Source organism: Chelonia mydas, chromosome 21 (assembly GCF_015237465.2).
Source record: "Chelonia mydas isolate rCheMyd1 chromosome 21, rCheMyd1.pri.v2, whole genome shotgun sequence".
Classification (NCBI taxonomy): Eukaryota; Metazoa; Chordata; order Testudines; family Cheloniidae; genus Chelonia; species Chelonia mydas.
This window is the reverse complement of record NC_051261.2, coordinates 3,552,546-3,579,982: the sequence shown is the minus strand read 5'-3', so window position 1 is coordinate 3,579,982 and position 27,437 is coordinate 3,552,546. Positions and strand designations below refer to the sequence as shown.

At 45.5% G+C, this 27,437-nt stretch overlaps 1 protein-coding gene across 1 annotated transcript; it reads left to right on the top strand.

Moving 5' to 3' along the window:
• The first annotated feature begins 86 nt into the window (after positions 1-86).
• On the top strand, positions 87-27,437 carry C21H6orf132 (chromosome 21 C6orf132 homolog). Its single transcript, XM_027822072.3, has 5 exons — positions 87-382; positions 9,338-9,453; positions 17,839-17,914; positions 19,309-22,462; positions 23,515-27,437. Exons 1-5 carry the CDS (start codon positions 235-237, stop codon positions 23,618-23,620), a joined length of 3,600 nt encoding a protein of 1,199 aa, XP_027677873.2. The 5' UTR covers positions 87-234; the 3' UTR covers positions 23,621-27,437.

Sequence of the window (27,437 nt, the reverse complement as noted above, 5' to 3'; positions counted from 1 at the left end):
AGCAGGAAGGAAGGAATGTGACCAAGCCTGGAGCTGCAGTTGGGTGTGGCCAGGTAAGAGCAGCCAGCCCTCTACCTGCTCAGGTGTTTACCTTTAAAGCAGCCGAAAAGGTAGCTCTGCAGACCAACACCTGTTTTAGCTTCAGCTGGGTGGTGACAGGGCACACTGGAAATATGTCTTGCTAAAGGAAACACTGGAGACCTGAGCAGAGCACAGCAGGGGATTTGAGCAAAGATGAAGAAGAATCAGTCTGTGCAGGGGACGTTTAGCAAACTCTTTGGGAAGAAACATGCCAACAGCACCAACAACACTTCCCTCTATGCCACAAATCCACCCTGGATCTTCACACAAGAGGTCACTTCTGAGGGCAAAGGTGGTCCCGGTTAGTATCTTTCTTTATTTGGGCTTTCAGGAGAAAGGCAGTAAAGAAGTCAAATCCCCCCACCTTCTCAAAGTGCAACCTGGCCTGATTAGCCTCCTGCTTTGAATCCAAGCAGTGACTGGCATAGTTTAGATATGTGGGGTGGGGGAGCAGCAATACCCTTGTTGGGGAGCTCTGGTGTGGACAGTATGAATTCTGCTAGGCAGAGCCCCATTAATCATTCATGCAGTTTGGGAAACTATGGGAGGTATTTGTTAGGACTGAGCAGATTAAAGGGAAACATGTTTGAACCTGTGATCCTCTGAATGAGCAGCAAGTGACAAACTCTGTAAAGTCAAGGAAAATGAAAGGTTTCTAAACAAGTTTAATAGCTAACAAAAACTGAGAAATCTAGCTTACTATGTGGGTTGATAAGGGATTCTCAGATCTCTGAAGAATGTGGTCTGTGACTTGCTTTGTTCTAGTCTTTGCTAACACATTTGACTTGCATTTCTTTTCTGGGGTTTAAATGAGCTTTTGGACATATGTTTTGTAGGTAACTTGTTTTTGAGGAACTGTGGGGTGTGACGTTTGTTTATTTTGTGGATTTTTTTTGTATCTCATTGTAACTTTAACACCCTGGAGGCTTAGGTGGGATAGTGTCAGATAAATATTATTAGAGCTGAACCAAACTACAGATAACAGAATGTGGATTGGATTGGATTGGATTGGATTTTTAGATTCCAATAAACATTTGTAAATTCAGGGGTGGAAGTATTGTTTATTTAGCTGTGTAGCTGACACACTGACAAAAGTTAAAGATATACAGAGGGATTACATCCAGATCTCAGGCTGGGGAAATTCAGATGAGGACAATAGGCACTATTAAAAGTGCCATGAGACTTTATTCAAAAATTGTTCCCTTCTAATTACTGCTATAAATCCAAAGAGGGACTCAAGTATTTTTCCTGTGGAGGGTTTTTGTTTTAAAGTGGCAGTGCATTTGGTTAATTACAAAATTAGGCCTCAGTCCTGCGGCTGTCTCCTTCCAAGTCAATGGGGTTCCTTGGAGGCACAAGGGACATTGGCACAGAGGCTGAGATCCGTCCGTTCTGGAAGCTTATTCAAACAAATAAGGATCGCAGAATCAGGCCTTTAGTAGCTCTTGCATTGTAATACTTTATTTTGGATGTTTAGGTACTAAATAAAGTTTTTCAAGCCAGCATGTTAAGACTTATCAGTGGATTTATCCCAGGCCTGCTATTGCCTCGCTGCTAAGCAGTCTAGGTGCAGATTTAGTTGAATTTTGATTTCAGACAACGCTATGTTCTGCCTGATCAAAGCCCTTCCCTGTATCTTGCCTCTTTCTTTGAGTGTTCATAGTTTCATATGCTACAAGGTTATCCACTGCTTATGCTAATCCCCACCCTAGTTTTGCATCAGATATATTGCTGAGTAAACACAGGTTAAGCAACAAGAAAAGGGAGTAGGTTTTGCATGTGACTGACTCAGAGATTCCTGATTTTAGTGCCTAATGCCATCCCCTCCCTCAGATAGGGCTACACTAGCTTTATAGCTACCACAGGTGATGCAACCAATGAAATTACAATATGTTACGAATTGTGAGTAGCCTCTGTCAAGTCACACAACTGATTCTCTGGTACAGTACAGTCTTTTTAGGAGAGCTTTAGTTCAAATGTAGGATACTTTTAAAACAAGGCAGTGTCACATTTGCAAATGTCTCTGGAAAACACTATATACCTGAAGGTGCCCAAAGTACAATCCAAGGGAAACCATTTCCTATGGAGTCTTAAAATATAGCTCATGCATTTACTTGGAGAGGAAGGTCAGGGGAGAATGCTGATCAACTACAACTTTTATTGCTGGTGGTCTTTTAAGAGGCAAATCCTGTTTATCTGGCTAGGAAAATACAAGTACAAGCATTACCCCGCCTTTTTCATCAAAAGCATTCAAGCTCCTTTCTTAAAGATGCTTCAAAGCCTGCAAATTCTTAATAACCTTGGGGCAAAGTTTTGTGGTCTGTAATCCAGCCTCTTATTGGCTTCAGTTGGTGTCTTGCTTAATTTAAAGATCACATGATTTTGGAGAGCCTTGACCATTCAGTCTCTCTACTAAATTAATTGAACTGTTTGAATCAAAAGCTCTGTGAAGGTGCATTAGATTTGAGTGAGAGTCACAACTAAAACTTTTTATAAAACTCAGCTCTTGGGCCTGAACACTGGCCTGTATAGGAAGTTCCACTTTTTAAGGACCTCAAGCGTGCATGCGTTCCCTCCAATGGTCCTTGTTGCGGCTGGAAATAACACCTGGGATAACACTGGAAATAAACAGCCATTTAGTACACAGTGCGCTCTAGCCTGTGTACTATCACTGGATGACACGGTGTGGTGGGTGGTGACACCGCCACTCTTGAAGGCTGTTCTCTGGGAACAACTTTTTCCTCAACCCAGGAGGGCTGCATCCTACTCTGAGCATCAGCCTGAAAAGAGCTTGTCAGACTGTTCTCAAGCCATCCCTGCTAACCTTGTGCCTGTGATGGACGCGGTTAGGGAAATGCAATCAGCCAAGCGGACTGAGTTTTGCCCAATTAAGCGGGATGGCATTTGTGGCTGACTCACTGCACTCAGGCTCGCCCATGCAGGTGTTGAAACGAAGACTGATGTGGTGTTCCTGCTAGCTCTCTATGGAGGCCTCCAAGTGTTCAGTCTCCTTTTCGTCCTTGGCCACCTGTTTACCACGAAATCTTCTCGGAAAGAGGGGAGAAGTCTAAGATCAGCAGAAATGCATTAATAACAGGGCTTGTCAGCAAATGATTTCCCCCTCCCCACCACCATTTACTAAATAATAAAATTGACAAATGTCATCTACATTTTTGATGAAAATTAACATTTTTTTCATGAGTTTGTGGCTTGTAAACCCAGAACCAGTAGATAGGTTCTTGCAAAACTGAGATGCTCCTTGCTTCTGTTCCTCTCGAAAGATAGGTATGTTTTGCTTTCTCCCTTCTGCTTATATATGCTTCTGAGGTTTGCATTAATGATCCCAATTGCATGCAAATCACACTTCACAACTGAGACCTGAGAACACAAACAATCTGTTTTGCTGGATCACGTTTCCTCCAGCTAACCATCTGGGGCATGTCTCAGACTGTTATCGTTGGGGACCTTTCAGCACGAGATTATCTGTTGCTTCACATCAATTGATCTGGTCAATCAAGAGGAAAACAAGGCCGGGAAGACATGACAGAAATGCAGAAAATGGGTGTCATTCCCACCTGTTGGGAGGACTATAATGGCAACCAGCTATCCAAACAATCTCAGACACAAACTGGTTGGCAAGACAAATAAATAGGTGTCTCCTTTATAAAAAGAGATTCTTGATTGAATAAAAACCATAATGAGGTTTCCAAGCAAAAAATGCAACCTGTCCCTTTCACTTGTTTGTATGGATTACACAATCCTAGTTTTCTAACCATATAATCCACAGAAATTAAAGGTGACCATCAGATGGTCCTCCCATGCCTCAGATTTGAATTCTGACTTGGATTCCTCTGCACTGAGGTGTGAGCATCATGCTCCCAAATTAAAAAAGCGATTTAGATAATGAACTCTCTCCCATGGAAACCAGTAACAAAATCCTATTGACTTCAAGGGGTGTGAACTCTTCCTTGTGGGAATTTATTCCATTTTTATCTCTGAGTGTGTCTATTTTACATGCCTTTCCCCAGCCCCCCGCCTCTTTTTTTTTTTTAAACTCTCCTTCTTTGCTTTAATTCTCTTGGTAGCAAGTTATTCAGTAGCTATCCTTCTGGCAAAGGTGGGGTTTACACCCTTTGGTGCCTCTGCCTGTTAATTCATGCTATAATTCAGCCACAGAGTACGTCATTAAAGTAAATTATGGGCTCTATTTACTGTCAGAAAGAACAATCGGAAGAGAGGTGTAGTCCAATGGTAAAAGCAGAGGACTGGGAATTCACCAGTTTTATTCCAACACCTTCAGAGGTCATGGCCAAGTCATGTCAACTATCTGCCATGCACATCTGTAAAATGGGGATAATGATATTTAACTCGGCGGGCGTCTTTAGGCTTCATTATTTGTAAGGTACTTTGAAGATTCAAATTTCAGAGTAGCAGCTGTGTTAGTCTGTATCCGCAAAAAGAACAGGAGTACTTGTGGCACCTTAGAGTATCTCTTGTTAGTGTTCTTGATCCCTTTTTGTGTCACTATAATATGTAGTGGAAGGAAGCATTGGAACAGCTGAGTTCTGAATTTGATGACAAGAGGAACAAGGATTTTGCAAGGACTAAAGAAGCATTTTGCCTAATCTCTATTTATGTCTGGGTGTGTGCTCTACTTGTGTTTTTTCATTATTTGACTAAGCCCCCTACAGTAAACAACCGAAATATGGCCTGGGTATGTTCCCACTTTATCCCGCTAGTGCAAAGTGATTCATTTAGAAGAGATACATGGAGGTGGATTCATAGTTTGACTGCCAAGTATTGCTTTGCTACAGCCATAAATCCACTGGAGACAGCCCTGGTGTAAACTGGGAGCAAGTGGAAGCAGAATTTTGGCTCCATGTCTCAGAGTGCCCAGCAAGAGTCTCAGTAAATTCAATCTAGTGCTACTTACATTGACTAGACACTTTTGGGCGGAGGTTTAACTTCACTCCTCACCCTGCCTAAACAATGACGTTTGTGTCTGTATAACACGCAGCGGACTCGGGTCTTCGGGTACGTCTAGACTTAAAAAACCTGCGGTAGCAGCAAGTCTCAGAATCTGTCTCACTGACTCAGGCTCACGGAGCTCATGCTATTGCACTAAAAACTTGAGTGTCGTTGTTCCAGCTTGGGCTGTGAAGCCCAGCGAGGGGGGATGGGTGTTGGAGCCTAACCTCCAGCTGGAGTGTGAACGTCTACACTGCTATTTGTAACACCGTAGCATGATCCCTGTGAGCCGTAGTCTGCAGGCACGGGCTCTAAGACTCACTTTCATGGGTTTGGTGGGTGGTTTTTGTTTTTTATTTTTTCCATTGTAGACATCCCTGAGCCACCCTTTTGTGGGGGGACCATGTAAAGAGTTTGAGTCCACTATTGCTGACACCAACCTTATGGTTCATCCAAGTCTAGAAGGCCCAGGTTCAATCCCTGCTGTTGACCCAACCAAGGGCATTATTACCTCTGAACATTTCCAAAGCGCCCTCCAGGCTGCCTTAGAGAATGGCCTGGGCAGTAAAGGAAAGTGCAGGAAGGAAAGCTTTGTGGCTGCTTGCAAAGCCACTTCATGTGCCCCTTCCTTCTGCAGACTCTACTATTAAAGCTCAGTGGGAGAGAGACGCTGCAGATCCTTTGAGGCTTCATTTGGTGTTCGCTGTAAGGAGCTTGAGAAGAGCAGCTGCCGGCGCAGGCTGCCAAGCCCAGGGAGCCGGGATATTACTCCTGAGCAATGCTAAGGGTCCATTGTCCCTCTCTGCTGCACGATTAAATGACAGGGATCTGTTGTAGAGTTAAAGCAGCCTAAAACTCCAGCAGCAAAGCCCACATGTTGGAGGCCACCTCCCTACCTGTAGGAATATGCAACTGTCCAGGTGGGGACAGGTGCCAAGGGTAGTAAAGGGTCAGGAGTCAGCAGGGATTCTGTGGCAGGGTTAAAGAGAGAGGCCATCAGTCGATCTCGGCCATCCCCAAGTCCATCTGGTTGCTAACCAGCAAGAGAAGGGCCGGACACTGTCTACCAGCCAGGCCCTGCAGTCTTTGTGCTACTGCCAGCCACTGATCCAGCTGTGGAACCAGCCATGCTACTGTACATAGGGAGGGGTCCGAGGAGAATGTCAGAGACCATCTCACTGCACAATCATCTGTTTTCTCCCAGTTGCTTCTGAATCTTCTCCCTCCCAAAGGGTGACTCAGATGCCAGCTTTGTAAGTCTGGTCCACCAGAGACAGACCTTGATTAATACGGAACAGCAGCAAAACTAACCCGGCAGACCCACTTGCTGGAATAAATCTGTGTTCTTTCAGCTCAGATGCTCTCTCTTCTCGCCTGTTTTTATTAAGGCTTTCTCTTACTTCCTACAGCAAGAGCTCATTTAATCTGCAGCTCGAACACCCTGTGACACAGAGCACTGAGCACATCCTGGATATGGTGTCTTACTACCGAACACGTGGGACGCTCCACTGAGTTCAAGGGGTCTACTCCATACAAACAGCTTCTCATGTGTTCGCAGGATCAGGGCCCTGGTCACTGTATATTAATTGCGACTGGAGCCGGTTAGAAAAGCGCGAACAAAGTTTTGCAAACAATTTCGTTCTGGCTCTTCCTCCACATTTAATTTGTTGACATTTTCCATTTAGCTCTAGTTATGGTGATTCTTTAGGCACCTTTCCCCATGGTACCAGAAAGCTGATCCACACAGTAAACGTAGCCCCTAAGCAAGTGGGAAACTAGTTCTGCACTGACCAGCTGACCCACAGACTGAAACCCCTGCTATTAAGGAAAAGTCAGACAGAAGCTGACTTGCATCATGTCCTAAAGTACTTATAGAGAGGTTCCGATGAGCCAAAGTGAGTAAGTATTGGAACCAAGGAACCTCCTTCTCTTGAGGATTCCCCAAACACCTGAAAGCGTATATAAGCCAGTTCTCATGGCATCTTCAGCCCACTTTTGCTGATCCAAGAGATTCGGCTAAGCACCAAACTTTTAGTTTCTTACCCAGACAGATGGAGTTCCCCTAGTAATGGACGGGAGATGACCTAGGATTCACCATACCACCTCGGAAATATCTACAGTACAAAATGAGGTCAATTTTATAGAAGTTGATTGTGCATGTCCCCACCAAGTGCATTAGGTTGGCAGAGTGCATCCTCGATACCTGGCCTCTGCCACCTAATGCCTCCATGCATTCAACTGTGCCCTATCAGTGCAGGAGGACTGCATGAGCTTGGAAAACATATAATCGTGAGTGCATTTTATTCGCCTTCTAATCTGTGATAACCTCAGGGACGAAGTTGGTATGGGGAGCATAGAAACATTTGCAGCCGCAGGTGTGGCGGAAAGGGAGAGTAGACTTTTTTAAGAAGTTCCATTTCTGAGAACCAAAGGGAGACTCTTTCACAGTGAATCAAGCAATTCACAGCAGATAGCACCTATGTTTTAAGTACAAGGTCGCATTTTGCCTTTTATATTGAGCGCCTGCCGGTATGGTGACACATCACACATGGCTGGGCAACAGAATTCGGTTTGCAGGCAGCCATGGTAAGCCAAAAGGTACATGGGGTTGGCTTCTTCCACGTTCATAACATGTGGGAATGGTTTCAAACTGCAGCGCCCTCCTTTCCCATAGCAACCAATGCCGGTTGGGTTTGCCGTTTAAAAGGAGGGGCTGTGGTCACCAAACAGAGGGGATTACTGTTCCCTTACAAAACTTCCCCTGTTTGAACCAGGTGACCATGAACAATATCACTCTCTCCTGAGGCTGACACAGAAAGATAAAGACCGAATGTTGCATGAATGTGACCAAAACCCAGGACCATTCGCTGCCATGCTTTGTGCTGCAATGATTCCAGACCACTTGCTACTGGCTTGGCATGGAAAAGTGTCCTACCATGGAGGATGAAATGAGGCAGCGCTCCCCAGAAACATTCTGCAAAGGCTTTCAGAGTACCTCCAGGAGAGCTTCATGGAGATGTCCCTGGAGCATTCCCACTCTATCCCCAGACACGTTAACAGACTTTTCCAGTAGCTGTACTGGCCGCGAATGCATACCAATTGTTCAAATCAAACATGAAACACAATTGCTTTTAATCCCTGTAGTGTCGTTACAAATGTGGACTCACCAGAGGTGCCTTCTCCGCCTTCGGGGTCCGTGAACAATATGCCCTGGGAGGGTATTGGCTCCAGGGTGAGGAAAAGGTCCTGGCTGCTGGGGAGAATGGATTCTCTGCTTGCCTGCTGCACATTCTTCTCCTCCTCTTCCTCATCCACAAAATTGTCATCTGTGTTACATTAGGCTGCCACCCTGCAAGTGTCCACGGAGAGCGTTGGGGTACTGGTAGGGTCGTCCCCCCCCCAGAATGGCATGCAGCTGATCATAGAAGTGGCATGTCTGGGGCTCTGACCTGGAGCAACCATTTGCCTCCTTTGTCTTCTGGTAGGCTTGCCTGAGCTCCTTAATTTTCACGTGGCACTGCTGTGTATCCCTGGTGTAGCCTCTGTCCACCGTGCCTAGGGTGACCAGACAGCAAGTGTGAAAAATTGGGACGGAGGTGGGGGGTAATAGGAGCCTATATAAGAAAAAGACTCCAAAATTGGGACTGTCCCTATAAAATGGGGACATCTGGTCACCCTAACCATGCCCTGTGCGATTTTGCTATATATATATCAGCATTTCTTCTGCTGGATCGGAGTTCTGCTTGCCCAGATTCTTCTCCCCATATAGCAAGCAGATCCAGTATCTCCCATTCACTCCATGCTGGAGCTCGTTTGCAATTCTACGGGGACTGCATGGTCACCTGTTCTGCTGAGCTCGCCACGCTGACCAAACAGGAAATGAAATTCAAAAGTTCCCGGGGCTTTTCCTGTGTACCTGGCTAGTGCATCAGAGTTGAAAGCGCTGTCCAGAGCGGTCACACTGGAGCACTCTGGGATAGCTCCCAGAGGCCAATACCATCAAATTGCACGATGCGGCATCTACAGTACCCCAAATTCGACCCAGGAAGGTTGACTTTAGAGCTACTCCCCTCGTCAGGGAGGAGTACAGCAGCTGATTGTAAGAGCTCTTTAGGTCAGCGGAATGGGGTTGGTTGTATAGACGCATTGCTTATAAAATCGACCTAATGTGGCTAAATTCAACCTAACCTCGTAGTGTAGATCAGGCCTTCTTATATGACGGTGTTTTTGGTTTTAACAGCAGTTAGCTTTATTCCTGTCTCACAGGTTCTATTCTCCTTATTTTTAGGCGATGTTGTTGAACTGTACTATGAGGATAATCGCGTTATGACAGTGACTGATTCTGGAACAGCAACGCTTAAGCCTCGGCCAAGAGTCCGACCGTTACTGACCTTCATGCCCCTTGTGAGTATTTTCCACATCCCCGATTACATTCCTGAATGCAGGGGTCTAACTGCACAGCTGGTGCAAGGTTAAAGGAGCTTGCTCTGCCACTCTAGCAAATGGTGTTTAGAACCAGCTAGATTGGTGGGGTGCTCAGTATATCTCTCATCATCTATATGCAGAAAGAAAATCAGAGTGGAAGCAAAACCACTTTTTAATGATGATGGGTACAGGCAGGGACTGAAATCTGAGCTGAGCTCATAGTTTATGATGGACACAGGAAAAATAGCCAGCTAGGAAGCTGTGAGGTGAGGTAAGTTACATTGGTCATGAACTTGGTAAACTGCATTAGCATTTCTGGTGCAAATACAAGGCTCAATGTGTTGGTAGCAAATCAGGAACAGATTGTGAGTACAGTATTCTGATTTGACTGCTACTGGTAATGCCCTCTCGTTGGCTCAGTTATGAGATACTCATTAGTAAAGTGAGGTCATGAAGCAGTAGTGGGGAAAGGGAAATTGGCAAAGCTCTAAGCAGGGATGCTGTAAATGAGCAAAAACCCCTTGAGCTGAATGGAACAATGGAGCAGTCAGTGTCCTGATGTGGTATAGCAGGACTTGACCCATAAATATCATTTGGTGTAAATGTGTGGATCAGTGCCTGCCAGCTCCAAAAACAAATTCTCCTTCCAGTGTGTGATGGGAGAACCCTATACAATTCATAGGGATTAAACTACTGTAGAAATTACTTTAAAAACCTAGAGAATCAGACCCTTTTTGCAGGATATTTTGAACGATCCTCTAGGCTGCTGTAACAGGGACATAACCCTTGAATAAAGAATTATCACTGTTCTAGATAGGCTTTTATCTGAGTGCCTTCCAGTAGTGCATTAAGCAACGTGACTACATATCTGTCACATGTTGTTGTTTCTCTCATCCTTTCTCCAGGAGGAGGAATGTGTGCAGAGGAGTGTTTGTGTTGGTAGACGTGTGGTGAATTTTCTTGTTAAATAAATATACCCGTTGTTATGTGTTTATACTAGAGAAGGCAGGTCAAAGAAATACATGTGGCACTTGGAGAAGGTTTGTGGTGGTCCTGAGTTCATTCCAGAGCCTCAAACCATGCCCAATTAAAAACTTGAGTCATGTATTTAAATCGGCCCAAATTCAGCAAATGCCACTTGGGGGTTCTGCATCAGCTCCTTCCCTCCTCCCCTGTATAACACGGGTTGCATTAAGATGGTCATCGTGATTTTGGCCATCCTCACTCTTAAGGGGAGCATGTAACCCAGAGAGCTGAGAGGGAGGAAAGACTGGTATGTCTACGTCAGGTTGAATTAACCCCATAGAAATAGCTTCTTTATTTGTTTCATTCCCTGTGTACCAAGCCACATACGTGCTCAGCTCTGCCACAGCTGCTTAACATCAAAGTCAGGGAGTGCACCAAAAACCTAGGGTAGCTGCTGCTCTGTGCCCGTGACTTGGAGCTCTTCCATGATGGGTGAGGCTGAGAACGTTTCCCTGGGATCTCTTGGGCTTTTTGCTCTTGGTGCATCAGTTTCGCTTGTTTGTACTGTCACAGTTCTCCCATACCTTTACGTAACCTCTAGACAGGTCCTTCTATATAAACTCCTTGGGACAGGGACTCTCTCAGACAGGATCAGCAGCACTTGCATAGCAACTGGATGCTAGCATTAAAATTAGGAGGTATGGTCAGCAGGGCTAGATATGGGGATCCCCAAAGAATCTCCAGAAGAGTCTCTGTCTACCTTAGCAATCGGAAGGAGAGACTATTTCTTGCAAATTCAGTAAAATTTCCCCATTTGTTATGAGTATTGAGTATATTTTTCCCTGCATGATGAGCCTTCCCAAGGGTCCAGTCCCACAAGGCATGTGGAATAGGGCACAACTGCCTAGGTGTATTACGGAGACGGGATAGCTGAACTGCATGAAATGTACCAGACATGGGTCACTGCTAGAGGTAGGATACTGTCCTTACCAGATACTGGTCTGGTCATGCAAATCGTGTATTCTTAGCCCTGAAGAGCTGACGTAGCTAAGAGAGAACGAGCCAGATTCTATTGCTTCTTCTGCATCATCAGCATAGCTACATTTACTACTTTTCAGTCAGTTATTACACCTGTGCATTGACAGCGACTGGGTTGCATAAATATTAATGGAGTTGTACAGGTGTTACTATGGGTATTAGGAGACAATGGAGTTGCAGAGGTGTCATTAAAGGAACAATTAGGAGGCTGTGGGATTATACCGGTATTGTTGAAGGAATAATAAGGAAGCAATGGAGATGCATGGGTGTCACTGAGGGCATGACTTAACTGCAGAAAGTTTCTTAAAGTGATCGCACCAGAGAGAGAGAACCCTGCTTGATTGGCAGAGCTCAGACTGAGTTTGCAGGATTGGCTTTTAGTTGGAAAAACTTTTTAAAAATTGTATCTTGTATGGAATCAAAGAGAGAGAACAAGCCTGGGAACCCTGTGCGGCCAATATTCCAGGGGAGATCCATGCTTGTGGCACACCCAGCCTTCTGCCTCTGCTTGAAATGGGCTGCAAGGGGGAAAGAAGCAGGGGGAATAAATAGGTCTCTGCAGCACAAATGTCCTTTGGAATAAACATGCAGAGCCATCCTCTTATTCGGCCCCCGCAATGCAACTTTCTCACCTGCTCCTGTGCTGACCTCTCTGGTGCGCTATTTGGCAACAGGATGGGAGCCATCAGACATAGTCCCTCATCCTCCAATAAGTGTCATGGTGTTTCTCCCCCCTCCCTCCGCCCCCGATGCTTCCTGGCTTCTCTGCACTCTCAGAATTCCCTTTTTTAAATATAAAAGGCTAACTATAAATGGAGAAACCAAAGGAATGAGTCACTGAGAAGGCTAAAAAGAAGGGCAGCCCAGCTGTGCTTTGCAGGCAGCGAGAACCTGCCCTGTAAGCTCTTCAAGTAGCGTCTCTCCCTCCCTGTTTTGATGCCCTGTCACTCAGTCTGTCTGGCATCAGAGAGAAATGAGTGCTGTCCTGCCTGTTCAATGTCGGCTGCACTTCCCTGCATCCCACACACACGCAGCAGAACGGTGTAGAGGTACTTTTGGCCCAAGTGTTTCTATAGCAGGGAGGCGTGGTGGAACACATGCTTACACTGTATCACATGACCCCTGCCAAGACTGGGATGGTGGGGGGGAGCAAATGGGGTTTAACACTGGCAAATTAAGTTATCCTCCAAAAAAAGGGGGTTTAGTGACTGAATTTTTTGCAGAAAAACTTAATTTTTGTCTTCATTTTTTGAAATTGCAGGAGGAAATGTCTCACACTCTTCAATTTTTTTTTCCAATTGGGGCACTGAGGAGAGAGTAGGGGGTTTTCTCACAAAAATTTAAAAACAATTTTTTCTACCTTTTAAATTGAATTAAATGAAAAATGTAATTTAAACATTTTTTTCTTTGCATAATAACCTTGCCTTTTTTCACCCAGCTCTAGCTGTGATGTGAAATGAACAGAGCTGAGACCCACTCTCCTGCTCCTGAGGCCTTGCTGTAACACACCTCAAATAAGCAATTTACTAATCTACAGCCCCTTCTTTTCACATAGCAACTGACATTCTGCATTGCCAGGGCTTTGGGAGGCTGACGTAGATGTAATCGTGAGTCAATATTGAAAATGGCTTAGGGTTTGTGTACAGCCTGCCCTGGAATTGTGCTCAGATCTCTTCAGCATTCCTTTCTGTATGACATTTTTTCCCTTGCAAGACTAACTTCCTTCCCACAAGAACCCTTATGGCATTTAGCAGTGGCCTTGCTACCAGGGGTGATGTTTTCCAGTAGGCACTTTTAATGAGAGGGTATTTGCAACTCATGTACTTTTGGGAGCAGTGGCTCTTTCTTCAGTGGTCAACAGCCTGCACCTCGCACAACTTCCTCCATTCTCATTGCCAGTGCAAGGTGCTGCCTTGACAGCCCTGGAGACCAAAGCACACTAGGAACCACCAAGCAGGGGCAGCAGCGGAGGGGGCTTTCCTGGTCGTGCCTCACCCCTGACTTGGAGGAGTCACCAAGAGGGATTAGGAGGGAGCTCAGTCAGCCCGCAGCCTCTCTGAGGTTGCCACAAATGGGGGCTAGTTGTTGAGTCATCTTTTGCTACAGACTCTTGCCTCTGGGAACCACAATGAGACGCACCAAAGTCATTCCAAATGAAGGAAGTTTAGATCCTCGTGACAGGAGATAGTGGATCCGGGCAAAGTAAAGTCAGGCAAGGCTCTCTCTTCAGCATTTGAAGGGTGATAGAAGCTTCCCTGGAGAGGGACGACCTAATTCTGTCCCACAGTCATGAAGGAGTGCCTTCGTGTGCCAGTGAATGCTCATCCCAAGCTGGGTGCTCAGAGCACAGAAAACCTCCTCAAACCTGAAATGCTGGTTCTAAGCGAACCACTCAAGAGAGTAGAAGCACTTCACCATGAGTCAGAGGGAGGCTGATTAAAGCTAGTCACGTGCCTAGCAAATACATGCAGTTGCTATAGCGAGCATTGTCAAGAGAGGCCACTGACTTGGGCTTCCTCCATTTTTGGAAGACAAACATGTGACATTGTGGGGGCTAATTTTGAGGTGCAGAGCACCGACAACTCCAAAAGAATTCCCTGGGAGCAGCAGGTGCTCAGACAGGACCCTGAAACATCATTTTAACATCTCAAAAAATTGGACACCCTACAATTATTGGACACTTGAAAACATAGGCCTTCTTCTTCATTTCCGTAGGGGTGTGTCCCTGTAATCTAGCCTGTGACACGTGCACCTCTCAGAATGCAGGGGCAAATGAATGCTTAGAAATCATTCTATTTCCTTGTTAACAAGCTACTATGTGTATTGCATTCCTGAGATTCAAAGCAATGTGGAATAGCTAAGAATTGCTGGTTTTTCATTTGTCGCCTTCCTTATGCTTTCATGGCTGTACCAGAGAAGGCCACACTAGCTTGTATGAAATGCCTTTAGACGCCTCTTTGTTTGACTTTTGCTGGCAAAGTTGCAGACCTCAAGGAAATCCTATTGAAGTCATGGCCTGACATCTTCAGCTGGATAGGTGCCACTGGGCAAGGGCAAAGGGGGAGAAATCCTGAAATGCTTCCTTCTCCCCTTTCTTCTCCTTAGCCCTTCAACCAAAGCTAAGGTTCTTGCCCAAAAAGTTCCTTCCCATTAACGTGTGTATCTCCAAGAACCACAGAATGTCCTGCATGGGAACAGCCAGAAGTCCATCTAGCCCGGCAGTAGGCCTCTGACAGAGGTTCATACCTGATGCCTTAAAAGTAGTCAACCTGTTCACCACTGTTAATGTGCCTGGTCAGTTGAATATTGACATACATTTTGGGCCTGAGGAGGATGGTCTTCTGACTGTGCCATGATCAGTTTAGGGCAGGCACTGAAGGCTGCAACGGGGACTCCGTAAAGCACACAGTGAGGGAATATATGCATTTTCCATTTGGTCAAGAATTGGTAGGAAACTCTGGGTGAGAATGGGGGTGGGGGAGTTATTTGCCACATTCATTTATATTGTCTTCTCTCTGGGAGGGCCTCTTGGGTTTCTCTGCCACTTCTGATGGCTGCTCCGAACACAGACTAAAAACGGAGTGCTTTAAAAACAAATCAGCCATTCCTTCCCCATCCTACCTGCTGCTGCTGAGTGTGATCTCTCTGGGACATAAACTTTGATCCCTGAGTGAGACAGCTTAATAGCACTCTTTTGAGTTGGGCAATATTATAGTCCTCAGTGGACCTCCCTTTCCTGGCAGCATTAATAATTAATAGGAGCCAGCTGGCATTCATGAATCCAGGCCAAGGCAGCTTTTGCAAAAACCCCATCCTTGTTACATATTAGAAACACTCAAGAGTGGGTGGGGTTGACAATCCTAAGCATTCAAGTGTCTGAAGGTGCGTGTGAAATTGCAGGACAATGGTCAGGTTTCAATTTACAGCCAGCAATGTTCTGGATCTGTGTAGAATCCAGGAAGGAAGATATTTTTAACAACATGTATTCACTGTATGTATAATTATCAGGTGGTGCGGAAAACACAACGCAAACAATTGCAATGTTTCTTTTGACTATAACAGGGTATCTGGTTCTTAGAACAATTTTTCTGGTGGCCTCAGGGTGTGGCCACTAACCCTTGCTGGTGGCCGCTCTCACAATTTTTTCCAAGCCCAAGCCCCGCCGCACTGGGCTGAAGCCCAGAGCCAAAGCCCGCTGAGCACACACTGGCCCCATGTGTCTGCAGAGATGCTGCCCAGAGCCCTCAGGAGGCTGCATGGTGCAGGGCCCCCCTCTCCCCCCCCCCCCCCCGGTGGTGCCAGCAAACACCAAGGCAGCCAGGAGCAACAGCTGGACACTACAGGGAGGGGCCACTGCTTTGCCGCCATGCCCCAGCCCCATCTCAGCCCAGGAGGCTGTTGTGGCTGCAGAAAAATCCCCTGATGGCTCCATGCAGCCACAGTGGCTGCAATGAGAAATGCAAACCCTCATGCTGCAGGGCACAAGCCAACCTATAACTATTGGGGGTCAGGAGGAAGCTTTCCCTATGGGCAGGTTATTCCATAACTGCCTACCATGGGGTTCTTGCCCCTTTCTCTGAAGCAGCTGGTGCTGGCTGCTTCAGAGACAGGAGACTGGGCTATATGTGCCACTGCTCTGGAAATTCCTGTGTTTCTAAATTATCCCACTCTGCTTCCTTTTTACACCCAGAGCCTTTACAGCCAGTTAATCTAGACTCTCGACGTGTTTATGATGGTGGAGTAGATTATGTGTTAAAATGAAAGTTTGGCCGTTGGGACCTTGGAACCCAACTGCAATCTCTTGCAATAATAACAATATTGCCAAACAAAAGGCAAAGGGCACTGGCTACAGCATTATCCAGGGGGTTGTATAAGAAACACAGCCACGCTGTGCAATGGTGGAAGCTGCTCTTAGGGCAACATTCTCTTTGCACAAAGGACTGTAAAGAGCTGCCTAGAAGAAGTCATTGGCAGTGCACACCACCACATTTTATGGGTCCTACAAAACCCGGGAACTGTGCTATCTGTTCTTGAGTGCTAGCTGCTGGCTCTTTATCTGTTAACAATGTATGTTTTCTATCAATAAAGAGCACTCCTGTTACAGGAACCATCTGACTGGTATAAATTTCTCTGTACCGTGGTACACAATGGCCCAATTCAGCCTTGTCCAGCCCTTTGTGCAGTCACAGCAAAGTGGGTGTATAACACCACTGTTCTGATTTGTCTATAATGAAGTCTCGAGAAGGTACAGCCGAGGCTCAAAACTGCTGAGTAAAGCGTTGGTCCAGGAATTACAGAGTTCCAGTCCTGGCAGGGCTTGATCTGTTAATTTTCACGCATTAGTGTGTGTTTAGTGAGCCGCAAAAACTTTAAACGCTTTTGCTGAATGATCGTCACAGTGAGTCACTGGAGGGGCAGGTTGGGCTGTTTGTGTTTGGGAGGCATAGGAGGCCCTTGTTCAGCATTTCAGCCTAGTTGAAAGTGCCGCGAATGAGGCCACTTCTCAGGAAGATGCCATGAACTGGAGCTGACCAAAACTTTTGCACGCCCTGGCTTCAGATAGCTTCACAAGCCTGAAGCTCAGCAGGGTCACTAAGATTTGAGCACCTGGGCCAGCTCCTGTTTTGGTTTTGCATCAAAATGCTTCTGAATTTGCAGTGCAGATGCAAAAATAGTTGAGACTCAGCAATTTCAGCTGGGTTTCACGGTGAGTCCTCGGTGCTAACTAGAGAGAGGAATGCAAACCCAGGAGGGTTGGGGTCGGGGGGGGGACAGTGTCAGTGGTACTTAACTTATTAGCCTGTGCTGAATGCCACAGCTCCTCCAGAGGATGGAATTCATATCATTTCTTCAGTGAATCAGTGTTCTCTGCGTGTGAACTTTGGTGAGCAACTACCATTGCTTGGTGGAGTCTATCTTCACCCCTGCCCTGAGCTGGAATAAGGCAATCTGGAGAGCCAAGTCCACTCCCAACGGGAGCGCTTCCCAAGGCCACCATGCCAGCAGCGGATGCACCAATGGTGGTAGCTTTCTGGCAATAGCTGATGTTACTTCTCTGGTGGGAGGTTGTCTGCACTTGCAGGCAGACATCACTACGCTGTCAGGTCACGTTTTCAAGCTTTTCTTCACAACCAGGAGGCCTAGGAACATATATAACTGAAAGCTGAGATTCAGATGACATAACATGGGTAAAACTCATGCCCAGCACTTTATACCCAGGGTATTTGAGGCGTTTTTATTATTTATTTGTAGTGTAGTAGTGCCTTCAAGCCCCAGTAATGGACCACGACCCCATTGTACTAGGTGCTGTGTACATACTGTTGTGAGTTTTCTTACCATCCGCTTATTAAACTCTTTCAGAACACCCAGGAGACACATGGAGTGGCTGTGCCAACCCCTTCTGTGCCGGAGAGCTTTGAAGAAACAGCATCTCCAGGTAAGGTGTCCTCTCTGCTGAGGTATTCAAAGCCCTTAAAATGGCTTTAATGCACAGATCCGCTTATGTTGCCGTCACCGTTCTTTAATCATGCAACTAGTTTGGCTGAAGACAATATACCGAGGCGTCAGCATTTGGTCTCCTGTGTTTCCACGCAAACTGAGCAAGCTTTCAGTTGCTGGCTGCCTTGAGGAGGATTCCAAGTGTCCTTAGGGAAAAGGAGTGAAACACAGTTATGAGATGCTCTCATCAGATGAAGCCAACACCTGCAAAGCATGTTGGGTTAGTTTCTTCTGTGATGCAACCATGGCAACTATCAAGAGTTTTAAAAATATATAAAGTTATTACACTGTTGACATGGAAATTTGGTTGCTTAATTTGTTCCCTTATTCAATGGGAAGCATAGGCGGTAACTAAATTTTGTCTTGACTTTAGATAGTGACTGTGATAATAAGAAGCCAGGAGACTGAATATGCTTTTCTGCTCAGTATTACATAAGACGTTGGGAGTCCTGAAACAATCTAATTCTAGTTGTTTCCTTTGTGGACCCAGATTATCTGGTTTGAAACATTTTATATGAAAATCAGTGCACCAGAAAAGACAGAGAGAGCTCTGAGGGAGAGTACAATACAAAATAAGTCAGTAGCAATTGCTAACTCAAAACTCGTGAACCACAATCAAAATTCCATAAGTTATGGAAGAATCTGATAGAAGTCTACAGTTTCTTTATTTTTTATTAATTCCTCTCTAATTTTCATAACCAAATGAGCACAAAATACATTGCAGGATCTCCCAGTGCAGAAAGAAGCCAAGAGACCTTCTCTTGTCTATTAACCTCAACTTGTTTTTTAAGAAAAAGCTCAATCCATTTTTTTTTCCTTAGTGGTGAGATACAACTCTTATGTTAGCATAATTATGAACTAGGCTTTTCAGATGACTAATTCCACCGGGGCTGAAAGGTTTACAAGTATTATCCAGGCCACCTAAGGAGGTGCTAGGTGCCTTCAACTGCCAGTGAAGTCAACAGTTGAGGGTGCTGAGCACCCTCAAGATTAAAGACCTAGAGATTAGTATATTTCATCTACTCCGTAGAGAGTCTGGTACAAGCTATACCTGCCTCATTAGGGTCTGCCCCTGGGATTTTAGTTGCAAAATCAGGCTCTTATTCTGAGCATCTCCTAAAGATGTACTGAACGCAAGCACGCTATTAACGAGTGAGTTGCAATGGCTGTGTTGCTGCTAAAATCATTTTTAATCAGGTTGTTTTAAACGAAATGCTTCTAGCTGGCTTTGGGACACTTGGTTCTTCTTAGAAGGACAGTTTTGCTGGAGATGTTCTCTGTATGGACCCTGCCCATGTGCAATGTGTTTAATACCAGTGTTCTTTCCCATAGGCCTTAGGCCCCAAATCAATGGAAACTACAGAATGTACCAGTCAGTTGGAGACCTGCGGCCAAAAGCTTTTGAGAGAGACTATCTGGACAATGATATTCCTCCACCTCCTTCAATGGCCCCACCCCCGCCTCCACCCTCCCTGATGCCCCCACCCCCACCGATGGAAATACCACTGCCTCCACTGTGCACAGCGCCTCCACCTCCAACGGCGGCATCTCCGCCATCCGTGGCTCCAGCTCTGCTTTCGTCTTCAACCTTATCTTCTCCCAGCCCGTCGTTCCCTCCGGATTTCATTCCTCCAGCACCTCCGCTTGCCTTTTTGGTGCCTCCGGCCCCTCCTCTGCCGCCTCCGGCCCCTCCTTTGCCGCCTCCGGCCCCTCCCATGCTTCATACTCCCATCTCGAACGGTGTCTCCAAGTGGAAATCGGAAACGGTTCTGAACACGAGGCAGACAGACGCCAGGGAAAATGCCAGCGCCCCCTCTCTCGCTGTCACCACTCTACCAGCCTCTCACCAGAAGGAAGAGTCGCTGACCAAGTCCGCCCCAGAACCTCACCTAACTTTCCCCAGATCATTAAAAGTACCTCCCGCTGCCCCGGTGAGAACTTCATCCATTTCCATGGAAGAAAAAGATCCCTGTGAGGAAGATGGGCTTATTTCCAGACAGCCTCGCACCCGCCCTCCCCTTCCGCCGAGCTTCACCATCAGACCTGCAGCCAAGGTGCACTCAGCTGGAGAAGCTGAGCAGAAATCTACCTTGGATAGGCAGATAGTAACAAAGCCCGTCAGGCAAATCACAGAACCCGCGAGCCCAAGACCAGGGTCAGACTGTAGCAAAGGGACTAATTTTAACAGCTATCAGTCCTCATTGTCAGAGGCAGCAAAGGTCCCGCTGGAGAAAGCTGAAAGGGACTTAAGTCCAAAATCTGAGCTTCCTGCTGCAGAGGAGGAACCGGACGTGCCCTCTCCAGACTACACATCATCTGATGATGACTGGAAGGAACCCAGTAATCTAAACAGGCTGAGGCAAGAACTATCAGTCCTGCTGTCCTCCTCTTCGAAAAGGGAGGAGAGACAGCTGGATAAACCCACAAATGCCAGACCTACCAACAGTATTACTGACCGTGCTAGCAATGATAGGTTTAGCTCTGTTGGGTCAAAACAAGCTAAACCTACTTTGAAGGATCCACAGTTACCAGCAGGGGGGGAAAGTGAGAGGAAAGAGAAGATCCCTACTAATTCACTCACTGCAAAAGAGAACTCCTCCTCGGTTTTCTCTGCTCCAGGCAATAAACCCACCAGCACGCAAGCAAACAGTGTTATGAAATTCAGGAACGAGCTGGAAGCACTACTCTCCCCAACAAAGGAAGGTAAACCACCAATTGGACTTACAAATCACAGACACAGTCCAGGCACAAACAGAGTTACCCTGTATTCTGGAAGCAGCCAGACAAATTCTGGTGACTCCAGGCTGCCAAAACCTGTAGCCCATCAGCTCCCAACCACAGCAGCTTCAGTGGAAGTTGAGAAGATGCAGGAGGATCCTAAGACTCCCATTGCCCTCACCAGTAATAAGACTTTGGAGAACTTAAACCCTGTTCCAGGATACCTGCTGTCTGACCATGTTCGGAAGTCTCCAGACCCACCTCAGAAACCAAAGGACCAACTCTTTGTTCTAGCCTCCTCTTCACTCTCCTCTGTGGAGGCTACCTCTCCCACACAAACCTCTGGGCCACACACAGACGCTTTTCTTGTCCAATACAAGACCCATCGGGCCAAGACCAGTTCCACAGACAGTCTGTCCTCTCTGACCCCCTCCCAAACTGTGGAGGAGGGGCCAGTTGGTACAAACAAACATGATGCAGAAGGAGGCACAATCCTGTGCTCTGCTGAGAAGCCAGGAGTGCCTTCACAGCCATCCTCTTCCTCCATGAATGCAGACCAGGAGGATGACAATGCCCTGATCCACCCTGTCACAGGAGAAAAGGTGGAGAAAGGCTCTCCAATGGCTCTCCTCCTGGCCGCAAAACAGCGGGCCCAAAGAGGCAGGCAATCTGCCTCCCGCCAGAACAGTTATTTGTCAAAAAAACACCCCCTTAAGCTATCCGAGAAATCCAGTAGCGGCAGCAGCAGCCAGTCAGAAAGTGGCTTGACCAACTTCTACTTCAGTGAATCCAAGCCCTACTCCTTTGTGGTGATACCAAAGTCCCCACAGAAGGCATCCCCTGCCCTGTTGGAGGGCAAGCAGCATGACAGGATGGTCACACCTGAAGGCAAGGCACTGGGCTTCTCGGAACCAGGACAGAGGGCCTACAAACCACTGTCGTTCTCCAGCACTTCTGAGCAAAGCCAGAGCATGCAGAAAACTAGCGCTGGGGAGTCCCAGAACCTTTCCAAGCCAGAGAGGTTTGGTGCCTCCAGTTTAGTTCAAGGCCTCTTGGAGTCCAGCCACTTGAGACTGCAAGACCTTCCCCCCAAACCTGACCTTCCCCTGTACTCTGTCTCTTCACCTCCTAGCTCCTTGACCAAGGAGGAGGAAGAGAATGGAGAGAAGCTTGACTACGAGATCATCCCACCACCACCAGAGTTCAGCAATGATGCCAACAGGGTCGAGGATGCTTCTTCAAACGTGGCAGAGAGCTGCAGAGACCCCAGTTTCCCAGATTACAGCCAACCCTGGGAAAGGCAGCAGAATATCCAACGCCCAAGCTACGGCTATGCTAACAGTTACGCCCTGCCCTCCAAAATGGCCCCAGACAGCAGCACGAGGACTAGCGGCTTCAGTCAACATTACCCAGGTGGCAGTTACTCCCCTGGCCCTCCTGTCTGCCGCCCAGACAGCCGCCCGCTGATCAAGAAGCGCCTGTACGTGTCTGAACCCGATAGGTCCTACACAAGAACATCCACATCCTCCAGGAACGTTAGCACACCCGTGACCTATGGCCACAACATAGTGGGGTATGGCTCCCAGGCTGCGGAGGGGATGTCCCGGGTCAGCTCCACCCACAGGAGTGCCCCCAGCAGCACGCAGGGCAGGCGGATGTCACTGGAGCCCCCTGGGAAAACCATGTCTTATAACAACACCATGAACAACGCCAAGTATAAAGGGCAGAACGGGGACTACTCTGCCGCCAGAGCAGCAGCAACCAGCAGGTACGTTCCACTGATTGCAAGGGCAGGTGGGCTGATGCTGGAACCCCTTGGAAGGGGGGGCTGGGAGGGGTATCCAATTTGAATCCCCAGGTCTAAACCCATATCTGTGGTTCTCGTTCTGGGTCACATCCGAGAGGAAGAGGCTTCTCCCCTCATACTGGCTCAGGTGCAACTGACATCTTTTGAGAACATCTTTGGTGCTCTCTCTAACTCAAACCCAAGACCTGATTCTTCCTTCCACCTCAGTCCTAGGCCTGACTTTCAGCTGGTTTTCCCTCTGACCCAGGCGCTGTCTGGCTCCACGCAAAGCCCCCTCAGCCCATCTCTAATTATAACTTGTTCTGGAGGGTGGGGAGAGTTTGCTTAAGGGGAAAATATCCCCAAGTTGAAGCAGTCTGTTTGAAGATCAGGACGGGCAGGGAACAGGACCATGCCTTGCTCCACATTTGCACTATGCCTACTCGTAACAGGGTCTCAATCCTGATTGGGGTATCTGGGCAGCGCCGCAATACAGATACGTGCCAGAAAGAGCACTATGAACAAGCCTTATCCCAGCTTCTTCCCGGAATCCGGAGGCTCTTCTGCTGGCAAAGCAGGGAGAGGTGTGTCCCCTCCGTGTGCGTATTCTTCCCAAGGAGCATGCTCCTGAATCGGCTTTAATTAGAGCATGTTTTGAAGCAGATTTAAAACACGAGCAGAGGGATTCCTTTGCCTAGGGCACTGTAGGTATGTCTTGCTGCACCATCAGATAAAGGAATGGTGCACATTAAAGGCACAGCGTGCCCACTGGTACAGGCCGTGCAGATGGAGGAGTGGTTAAGGATTGCCCTAGCCAATCTGTTCCTGCATGCGTGTCTTCAGATTTGGGCTGTTGGATACTACGGCAACAGGCACCGCAGAGAACTACAACTTGCTCTCCCTGGGTGCAGAATGAAATATATCCACAGGAACACACTTACGCCTGCCCCCACCCCTTCTGGATGCTTTGCTGCTCTGTTTTATAAATGGCTTCCATGGCTTTTGATGACTTCCTCCTTTGTTTCCTCCCTCAGGCCTACCCAGGGCAACCCACAATACAGTTCTCCTGTGAACACCTTCACTGTCAGGCCTGGGACACGGCAGCCGATTTCCTACACGTACCAAGGTAGCCATCGATAAGTTGGTTCAGGAGGCTGCTTTGCTGCCTCCGGTTACATAAACCCCACAAGCCTGTTCCAACGTGGCGTGACGCAGGATGGACCTTGACGTGTCAGTAATGATGAAGTCTATCCAGGAGTAGTTCTGTAGGAGCATAAGGGTCTGCCATGGCTCCCAGAGCATCCTGTAAATGCACTGCTTGTAAATTATTGGGAGTGAGGGTGAGACTAAAATCCTTCTCAAAAAACAAATATGGAGAGTAGTTACTGGAGAGGACCAGTTGCTGTACTGTTGTCTTAGGGGAATGCCTTATCTCTCCCCCACAGGACCATTAGGTAAATGCTTTAGTGTATTAGGGCTTTTAAAATGTAAAGGAAAGAACATGCCCTGCTTGCTGTTTAAAAGCATGTGATACAAAATTACTCATTAGTGATTTTCTTTTGTTAAATTCAGTTTTAAACCTACTTTAAATGCAATTTATTTGGAAGGGGGGAAAAAACTCCACTGGGAAACTGCATGACAAGGGGAAGGTGACTGAATCCAGATATGCTAAAAACGGGATGTAGAAATAGGGAGCTTTAACAGAACAGTGAGAGACATGATCAGAGCAGAGGATGGAGGACCTGGAACTACTAGAAGCTAATCTTAGCTCTGCCACAGATTCCCTCACTAGCCTTGGGCACATCAATTAGTGCATGTTTTCAAAAGTGGCTTTTGATTTTTGAGGGCCTGTCTTGACCCCCGAGGTCATGGGAGCTGTAGGTGCTTCAGCATTTCAGGAAAAAAATCACCTTCGGGCTCTCTCATTGAGCAGCCAGAAATGGAGGTGTGGAAGTTTAAAAGCCACTTCTGAAAATTTGGGCCTTAATATCTTGTCTTCATTTAGCACATTTGTAAGTGGTGCTAATGCTAATGACCACCTGCTTTAGAGGATTAACTGGTTCAGGTTTGTAAAGTGCTTTGGAGCTGGAAGACACTAAGTGATAATTGTCCTTAAATTCTGTCCATACTAATGGACATCACTGTGACTTACAAACTGTGTAGAGTTTTACAGTTCTCTTGTCCCTCGGAAGAATGCCCCATAAATGCCCCATTCCAAACAGTTAAGCAACTTTTTTTTCCCTATAAATTCATCTCTCATAAAGGATGTGGTTTTAGTTTTAGCCTACTTTGGGGTCAGCTAATTTTTAATGTAGTCCTTAAGTAGCTGACACACTGTCTTTGGTAGTGTGCCACTAGTAAAATATTAGTGGTTTATAGCATAGTCTGTTTTTAAGCTATTTCTGTAAATGTATTATGGATGCACTCTTACCATCTCATCAGGCAAGCATGCTGCATTGTGTCTGCTTTCTTCCAGTTCAAAAATCTGTCTGAATTATAGTCAATCAAAGGTTTATCCAAATGAGATGGGAGCTATGAAAGTAACTGTAGGTAAACAGGCGACCTTGAGTCTCTCTCTCTCTCTCTCCCTATATATAATACATACACACACACACACCTCATTTTACATAACCAAAGTTTGGTTAGCTAATTTAGTTGGTAAAAGATAAACAAAAATCTAGTATCAAAATAAACTCAATTAAAATGACTGTAAAATAAATGTAAAAACATGTAGAACATATTTTCTAGTTATGGACATCAAACAAAAAGCACTTTGAGACACTAGTCATTTTTTATTTAAAGCACTTTTTATTTTCACTAATATGCAATATCTTTTTAGTTCAGTTAAGCTTTCCCATGTAGTGTGTGTTTATGTAAAAGGTTTTTATTTTTGCTGTTGGACTCTTAACATTAAGTGAAAAACTTTGGCTTACACTATGAAATTTTTTTAAAAAGTTTTTGGTTTTTTTGGTATGAACATCATGTTGTAAATTGATAGTAACTGTACTGTTATTTGTAATTCATTATACTAATGACCTAACTTCTGGCCTTATTCCACAGTTGCCCCATATATTGGATATAAATTTAAGTATTCTGGACTTCTACTTTGCTACAAATATAATGAGACTGCAAATGTGATAAGTGTAATAGCTGAAATTCAATTCCCCTAATACACACGACACACAATTCCAAATAAGCTTACTCCAGGTGGTATGCAGTAACTAACACATGAAATGCCAGCGTGGTGTTTAAAAAATAAAATGAATGGATACTGACGGAAGCAATAATTTTCTCTATATTGTAAATAGTTGCCAAAAGTACTAGCGCCCCAAACCTTCAAATACTTAACACATGCAACTTCTATATTGTACCTAGTTCTTGTTGAAGTTTATAGGATTACATGTGTGAGTAAAACAATGCACTTTTTTCACTATTTGCAGAATCAGGGCCTGAATTTGAACTATTAAAAATATATTTTCCTTGTAAACATTCAGATGATTTTCCAGTGCCTTAGATTTTTTTTATTTTATTTTAAAACCACTTTCCACTAACATTTTCAGTTTCACACAGGCATGGTTTTGCTTCTTAATGTAACTTTTTGCAAACTAAGATTCTGGCATTGACCTCTAATAACTTGAAATTGTGAACGCTAACTTTCCCGTCAAAACGGTTCAAAAACAAGTTTGGGAAATTAAGGCTTTACTCATAAATGATCCATTTTCACTAAGGAATGGTCCTAGGTTGTTTTGGGTTTTGGTTTTTCCAAGCAAAACCATGTAAAATTAGCCTGCTATTATGAAAACACAAAATCTGAAATACTATTTGTTTTTTGACACATTTCAATTTTGTTGCTTGTATTTCACACAGTCCCACTAGATACACCAATTTGTACTGCTATTTTATGTAGTCTGGGAAGGTTTTACTTCCATCAAAAATTTGTTATATGGTAAATTAAATAGTTACATTGTTGTTATTGATAAAACAGATTAGTTTATTTCTTGGACTAGAAAAACAACTTCCACTTTAATATGGGCACCTACCCTTTTAAGTAGATGAAACAGTTACATAGAGAACAATAAGATGGTGTCTATGGTGGTTAATTCAAGCTAGTGTTAATGCTAGTGGGGTTTTGTGTTCACTATTATAAACGTGGGTAGCGTGAATTTTATATTCTACTTCCTGAATGCCTGCCATGTCTGCTCCCTCTGAATTCAATGGCAACACTCTGTAGACTACAAGGAGAGCTCTGACGGGCTCCCAGTGGAGAGCTGCCACATTGCAAAAAAAATCACCATCAGAGTTATTGGCAGAATAAGCAGAGGGCAAAACCCAGATGGGCAATGAAGAGGGACTTTTAGGGAAGGACTCAAGTGCTTCCAGGTCAGGCTGGAAGCACTTTAACAGGACAGCATGTGTAGTTTGCACTGTGCTGTAGATCAACACAGGACTTTCTTTTAATTCCAGGGCTCTTAATTTGGCAGTTTTCACCAGCTTTCTAAATTCAATAATGCTGTTTGGTTTTTTGTTTTTTAATATAAAATCACCCAGATGAATTTATGGTTATATATGTTCTACTTGGTCACTGTATATAGATCACTGCATATAGGTCGCTTCCAAAATGAGTAAATGGACTATAGTTCATATTAAACCTGATGTTTAAAATCTTCTAGTATTTTTTTAAACAATTTGCTTTAACTTTGATGAAAACTTGGTCACTCATTTATCAGAACTGCAGTTATTTCCAGCAAATATGTATTCTACACAAACTACACTGGTGGTAGTATAACTTTTTTTACATGTAAAATGTATAACAAGCTTGTATTTATAGACTGTATTAAAATGTCATGCACTGTGCAATCTCTCTCATTAAATATGTTTCACTTTTGTTTTTGCTTGAAAGGGTTGGGTTATGCTCGATTGTTTAATTAAATAAAACTTTGTTTGACTTATTCAGTTA

What these genes read in the sequence shown, in the direction of transcription:
- C21H6orf132 (XM_027822072.3), top strand. Translation starts at nt 235, where the DNA reads ATGAAGAAGAATCAGTCTGTGCAGGGGACGTTTAGCAAACTCTTTGGG. An exon ending in TGAGGGCAAAGGTGGTCCCG is followed by an intron (nt 383 to 9,337) that starts GTTAGTATCTTT and finishes CCTTATTTTTAG; the next exon opens with GCGATGTTGTTGAACTGTAC. An exon ending in TACTGACCTTCATGCCCCTT is followed by an intron (nt 9,454 to 17,838) that starts GTGAGTATTTTC and finishes AAACTCTTTCAG; the next exon opens with AACACCCAGGAGACACATGG.